General features: G+C 36.9%; 1 protein-coding gene across 1 annotated transcript in view; it reads left to right on the top strand.

The window, feature by feature from the left end:
- LOC143036458 (soluble guanylate cyclase 89Da-like) overlaps window positions 1-7,500 on the top strand; it is a 362,279-nt gene that overhangs the window by 351,016 nt on the left and 3,763 nt on the right. Inside the window, exons 6-9 of the mRNA XM_076203838.1 lie at window positions 175-343; window positions 1,326-1,469; window positions 3,155-3,299; window positions 5,805-5,914. Coding sequence (XP_076059953.1) covers window positions 175-343; window positions 1,326-1,469; window positions 3,155-3,299; window positions 5,805-5,914 — 568 coding nt within the window. The remainder of the gene's footprint in view (window positions 1-174; window positions 344-1,325; window positions 1,470-3,154; window positions 3,300-5,804; window positions 5,915-7,500) is intronic.

Below are 7,500 nucleotides of genomic sequence, written 5' to 3' on the forward strand. Positions count from 1 at the left end.
CAGGCAAAACTTTTTTTTCTTCAAAAATCTCCGTATAGAAAAATTCATTTAACTTCTTCAATTCACGGAAGTAATGAGGCAAAAATAATTTCTTTCCAAAATCCCTGTATAAGGACCTTTCTTTAACATATCAAAACTTTCAAACTTTTCTTCATTAGGCTCTCCCTCTTTCAGATTGCAGCTTATGTACACTCGGGCAGAGGAAAATTCCAGTAAGCTCGAGGATTCCTTAAACCTGCAAGAGGAATGGAAAGCGAAGGGTGATGACCTTCTCTACTCGATGCTGCCCCGTCAGGTGGCTGACCTTCTTCGGCAGGGCAACGATCCCTTGGACACGTGCAGGGTAAGAGGAACAAGCTGGAGTGCATGTCAGACTTCTCACATTACAAGTTGGATCCCCCCATTACAAGATATCACCGATTACTGACGTCATATAAGAACATGAAAATGGAGGAGACTGCAAGAGGCCCTAAGACCCTCACTGGGCAGTTCCATATCCCTCATCCCTAACCATAAAGCTGTCTCATCTTTTCTTCAAAGAACCAATTGTTTCAGCGCTCACTACATGGTTACTAAGTCTATTCCATTCGTTAACCCTTCTGTTGGTAAATCAGTTCTTGCATATTTCCGTATTAAGTCTGTTGGAAAAGTTAAGGAATTTGATTGTGATGAGACTCCGTACAACCTTAGGTTTGCCCCGTAAGTAAATAAGATTACCTGACTTCTTCACTGCACAATATGCACATGATTGGGTATTATAGGGTTGAATATTTATGCTGTATTTTGGTTATACGGTTTCAATGAGCCTTTTAACAGCAGTTGGTGTCAGGTATTTACATTCAGCAAAAGCATCTTGCAACCCCCAACAATTTTTTGTATTTTTTTTGTATGAAACTATATTTTCAGAATACTTTCTCAGGATTCTTGGTTTAATATACTTTCCTTGTGGAAAATTACCCATACATTTCAATGTTTTATCCTTGATATTTGTTCGTGTGGAAATACGAATTTGTAAGTCGATTGTAAGTCGTTGCAGACATTCGCGAAGTATCATTTCAATTATGTCCATTTTGCAGACATTCGCGGAAGTCTCAGTTCGCTTGTGTCCATTTTGCAAACATTCGCTGAAGTCTCGGTTCGATACTGTTCATTTTTCAAACATTATATATCGGAAATATGATTTCGATTATGTCCATTCTGCAGACATCCACGGAATTCTCAGTTTAATTGTGTCCATTTTGCGGACGCTCGCGGAGTTGTAATTTCGGTTGATCAATTTTGCAGGCATTCGTGGAAGTCTAATTTCGATTGTGTCTATCTTTCAGACATTCGCGGAAGTGTCTGTCATGTTTGCAGAAGCTACCATCACCAACGAGGGCGATATCACTCACGCACTTGACGTCGTCCGTTCTGTCAACGACATGTACAAATTTCTAGACAACATCACTGACCAGTACTCAGTCTTCAAGGTGATTTATCTATTTCTCTAACACATTATAAGCAAGAGTTTTCAAGTAGGGAGAGTGATTCAAAGGTATGAAAGGTGTAAAATGGTTTACAAGGGAAGATAATACCGACAGGCGACCTTTTGGTCCATAACTAAGTCGGAAGTGATGAATAGATTCATTGGCGGGTGTTACAGTCATTCTGTATAAAAACAGCTCAGGGATTAGAATAACCCACTGTTCAAGTCTTTCTTAAATAACGTCTGTGTGATGTAAATATGGAGACGACTTGTCCAAAGCTGCATTCTTCGTTATTATGGGAAGGACAGAGACCTTGGTAGGAGGTGTGGGAGCCTGTGATATCTGTCTGTTGTGTCATGTCACTTACTTCCCTCCCTTGCATCTTCTCGTTCTACACATGACACGGAGACCAGTCCGTCCTACTCTCAAAGACAACTTCTAGCCATTATTACTCCACACAGCACACGACACTCGACGCTTCTCTTGGAGTCTTTGGGGTCCCATATATATATATATATATATACATACATATATATATATATATATATATATATATATATATATATATATATATATATATATATATATATATATATATATATATATATATATATATATATATATATATATATATATATATATATATCTCTCTCTCTCTCTCTCTCTCTCTCTCTCTCTCTCTCTCTCTCTCTCTCTCTCTCTCTCTCTCTCTCTCTCTCTCTCTCTCTCTCTCTCTCTCTCTCTCTCTCTCTCTCTCTCTCTCTCTCTCTCTCTCTCTCTCTCTCTCTCTCTCTCTCTCTCTCTCTCTCTCTCTCTCTCTCTCTCTCTCTCTCTCTCTCTCTCTCTCTCTCTCTTTCTGCAGTATTCGCGGCCTTTTCTCAAATATCCTTTGTGTGGAGCACCACCTCTCCTCTTCAAAATCCGATTTTCTCTTTGTCACTAAAACCCGGGTGTCGGGACATGCAGGTGGAAAAGACAGAAAATATCTGAATGAAAAAGCATGTGTATATTTTCTGCACACTAGAATTACATTGGACATTTCTACTACACGTATATAACCCATACACTTGTTGTACAACAATTATCCTGTGTCTCTACAATATATACATCTATAAGCTCGAAGGACGCCACCTGAACGTAAGTATAAGTTAATTGCAGTGACCGTCCACTTTAGATTTTTCACACTGGCACACTGATTATGAGGAGCCTATGACATTAGCTGCGGTCGAAGCCGTCACCATGACCCTATTATGCGCTTTGGGGGCTGTTAGGGGCCAGGTAACAGTCACTGCTGAGAACTGGAAAGGAGTGCGAGATTCGAACCCACAGCAAAGTGGGTGTGAGATCAGTACGCTTCCGATGACGCCAACAGCACACAGGCTGTCGCCAGGTGATTTTATCAAGCTAATTGAGCTTGTGGGCCGTGTGGTAGCCCAGTGGTACCGTGTCAGACTCATGAGCAGGTGGTGGTGAGTTTGATTCCCAGGACCCGTTGCGGACTATGCCGCGTTGGTTGCCGACAACCCTGGCCAGGCGGGGAGGCTACCCAATTACCCCCCCCCCCCCCCAAAAAAAAAAAAAAAAAAAAAAAAATTGTCGCAACTGACAGGGTTTTGCTCTACCTGTGCTTTCTCACTCCCCACTACTAAGAATTGTGTGTTTGTGTTTTTTTTTTTTTTCGTAATCAGGTGGAGACGGTAGGCGACGTTTACATGGTGGTGGGCGGGGCTCCCATCTACCGCCATGACCACGTAGCTGAGGTCGCCGCACTCGCCCTTCACATGGTCGAGGCCGTGACGTCAAAGGTGCCGCGAGCCTACAACATCAGAATCGGTGAGTCCTCAGGGGTCGAAAGTGGGATAAAGAAAGATAGGTATATAAGAAAATAAATAGATAAATGAATAAAGAAAAAATAAATGAATAAACAAATAAATAGGTAAATAAATAAGTGAATAAATAGATCAATAAATAAGCGAATAAATAGATAAATAAATAAATGAAAAAATAAATAAATAAGTAAATAAACAAACAAATAGATTAATAAATAAACAAATAATAATTGTATAGATAAATAAATAAATCAATGAATAAATAAATAAATAAATAAATAAATAGATAAATGAATAAATAAATAAGTAAATTAAAAGATAGGTGGTCTTCAAAAAGAAAGGAAACCACAACATCAGAATCGGTTAGTGTTCAGGGTTGAAAGTGAGACTAAAAGATAAAAGAAATAAAGTGTTGGTGAGTTTGAAAGAGTAAAGAAATTGTAAATGAAGTCAAGTAAACGCCATGAACCTTTATCAGAATAAGTAAGTTGTCAGGGTTGGAGGTAAGGTTGAAAAAGAAATGAGTAAAATAATAATAATAGTAATAATAATAATAATAACAACAATAATAATAATAATTATTATAATAATTATAATAATAAGTATAATAATAATTATAATAATAATAATAATAATAATAATGATAATAATAATAATAATAATAATAATAATAATAATAATAATAATAATAATAATGATAATAATAATAATAATAATAATAATAATAATAATAATAATAATAATAATAATGATAATAATAATAATAATAATAATAATAATGATAATGATAATGAAGTCAAGTTAACGCCATGAACCTTTATCAGAATAAGTAAGTTTTCAGGGTTGGAGGTAAGGTTAGAAAAGAAATTAGTAAAATAATAATAATAGTAGTAATAATAGTAATAATAATAATAATAATAATAATAATAGTAATAATAATAATAACAATAATAGTAATTATAATAGTAATAGTAATAATAACAATGATAATAATAATAATAATAATAATAATAATAATAATAATAATAATAATAATAATGATAATAATAATAATAATAATAATAATAATAATAATAATAATAATAATAATAATAATAATAATAATAATAATAATGATAATAATAATAATAATAATAATAATGATAATGATAATAATAATTATTATTATTATTGTTATCATTATTATTATAATAATAATAATAATAATAATAATAATAATAATAATAATAATAATAATAATAATAATAATAATAATAATAATAATAGTAATATCAATAATTACCTGTAAGATAATAAATAAAAATTCATATTCTGTGCTTAAATGATACCAAATATCCAAGAAAACAAGATAAAGACCCTTTGAGGGTAGCTCCCGTCCTGGACACTACATTCAAGTAAATAATCAAATACAAGACAATATTATTGAGCTTCGGTGCTCAATTTGTGTTGAAGGGCTCAACGAAAACTACACACGAGCACATACAAAGGATTACAAAGGATCCATATCTAGGTCGGATGCGAAAAAAAATCATATTAATAATAAAATGATAAATAAAAAACTATGCTAATGTAAATAACAAATAAAATACATAAATAAATGCATAGGTATAGTTAAATAATAAACAAACAGGTAAATAGTAAATGATAATAAATTGACATATAACTAATAATAAATAAAAATCAGACAGACAAATGATAACAAAACAAAAACAAATAATATAAGATAAATTATAATCATTACAGCATCTTACTTAGGTATTTATCTAAATGATTCTTAAAGCTTCGAACTGAACTACATTGCACTGCCTGTGCAGGAAGTTTATTCCATTCATTAACTACACGGTTGGCAAAGTTGTTTCTACCTACTTCCAAATTGAATCTATTTCCGGAGAGTTTAAGACCATTGTTTCTTGTCTGATTCTCATTCAATGTAAAAATTTGGTCACTTTTGATGTTGTCAATTCCCTTTAGAATTTTAAAGACCTGTATCAAGTCACCTCTGAGTCTACGCTTTTTTAGGGAAAACAGATTCATATGTTTTAGTCGATTTTCGTATGATTTATTTTTGATATTTGGAATCAGTTTTGTGGCTCGCCGTTGTACTCTTTCCAATCTGTCAATGACTTTAATGAGATTCGGTGACCATACGGAAACAGCATATTCCAAATGTGGACGAACTAACGATTTATATAGCTTGTTAATGAGTGATGGACTTTTGAAATCAAAAGATCGCGCAATCAGTCCTAGAATCTTATTTGCTTTCTCAGAGGCAGTTGCAGCCAGTTGCAGCTCAGGTGTCGCGGAAGAAAAAGAATAAAATAACAATTGAGAGAGAAAAAAGAAAGGAAAAGAGGAAAAAAAAAGTAAAAAAAGAATAAAAAGGAAAGAGAGGAGAAAAGGAAGAAGAAAAAAAGAAAGAAAGTGAGAATGAGAGGAAAAAAAGAAGAAGAAAAAGATCGCCTCCAACTCGCCGTCCCCATAACCCATGTGTCCCTTTTCACTATTACAGGAATCCACGTGGGACCCGTCGTGGCCGGGGTCGTGGGCCTGAAACTGCCTCGGTATTGCCTCTTCGGAGACACCGTCAACACGGCATCCAGAATGCAGACGAACAGCCTCGTAAGTAGACAGTTGAAATGAGGGAGAAGGTCAAGGGCCCACACCAAGAGGCGCTAAGAAGCTGCGGCCGAAGCCGTCACCTTTGCCCTGTTATGCGCGTTAGGGGGCTGTTGGGGGATAGGTGTCAAAATGGTGAAGGGAGACGGTGAAGGTGCGGAGCTTACTACGCCAGGAGGCGCTGAGTAGCTGCGGCCGTAGTCATCACTTTTGCCCCGTTGGGGGCAGGTAACTGGGAATTGGCGAGGAACGCGGGGTTCGAACGCACAACTAAGTGAATGCGAGACCAGCACGCTTATGATTACGCCACCAGTGCATGGGATGAGGGAGAGTTTGAGAAAAAAAAGGAGGAGGAGGAGGAGGGTCGAAATAGGTAAAAAGAGAGGAGGGAAGAAGGGAAGATGGAAAAAGAGTAAATGGATTAGAAACAGGAAAAGGTCAGAGGAGGGAGAGAGCCAAAGCCAGAAGCACATATAACACTGGTCCCAGTGAAAACAATAGCTGTATTATATGTTTTTGCATGCAGAATCCAAAAATAGTGTCCAATTTTTTCCATCACTCAAGGTTTCTGTGTTCCACGGTATGTTACGTTACGTGTGTTACGTGAGATAAATTTCAGTCATCGGTTGGCAACACTAAGTTTGGCAGTACTGTGTTTGAAATGTTGGCGTGAGGTTGTGTAGTGCGCATTTATGTTGCAATAAGTTTGTGATATTGTACAGTAGCGTACCCGCCATTCACTTCGAGCTGCGTCAAAATACGAGTATCATTCATACATACTCCCTCACCCCCCATCCTATACCCACTCCCTTCCATGTATCATAACATCATCCATACACAACCATTCTCCACTCACCCCTATCTTCTGTCGTGTCCCTTCCTTCTTCAACAGACATTCTCCTCTTTCCTAACACCCCTTTTACCCCATTCATCCACCTCATCCTTGGTCGCCCCCTCATGTTCACTCCTTCCACCGCTGCCTTCCACATCTCTTTCACTAAATTTTCTTCATTCATTCTTTACGTGTGTCCAAGTCATCCCAATACTCTTTCATCAATCCTATCTCCCAACTTCCTTTCCACCCCCGCTCTCCTCCTCACCTCCTCTTGCCTCATTCTATCCAACCTAGTAACCCCTACCATACTTCTCAGGCATTTCATCTCAAACACATTCAAACTCCTTCTCTCTTCCTCTCTAATGTTCCATGTTTCTACCCCATACAGTGCTGTTGGCACAATCACTCCTTCATACAATCTCCTCTTAGCATTCATTCCCAAATGTCTATTTCTCATTACACTTTTTAGTCTCCCAAGGCATTTACTTGCTTCTCTCACTCTACATTCCACCTCCACCTCCACTCCTCCCTTTCCCGACACATTCGCACCTAAGTATCTAGAGCTATCCACTTCTTCCAGCCTCTCTCCCTTAATACTTACTTCCAGTTTGCTGCCATCCTCTCCCCTTGTACATCTCATCATCTCACTTTTACCCACATGTGTCTTCAACTTCCTTCTTTTGCACACCAGTTGGCAAGGGGTAAGGATCGGAACAAATCCCTTTCATGCTTTTCGCCATTGTAACTATGAGAG

This window comes from Oratosquilla oratoria, chromosome 20, assembly GCF_046742065.1.
Source record: "Oratosquilla oratoria isolate Oo_2021 chromosome 20, ASM4674206v1, whole genome shotgun sequence".
Lineage (NCBI taxonomy): Eukaryota > Metazoa > Arthropoda > Malacostraca > Stomatopoda > Squillidae > Oratosquilla > Oratosquilla oratoria.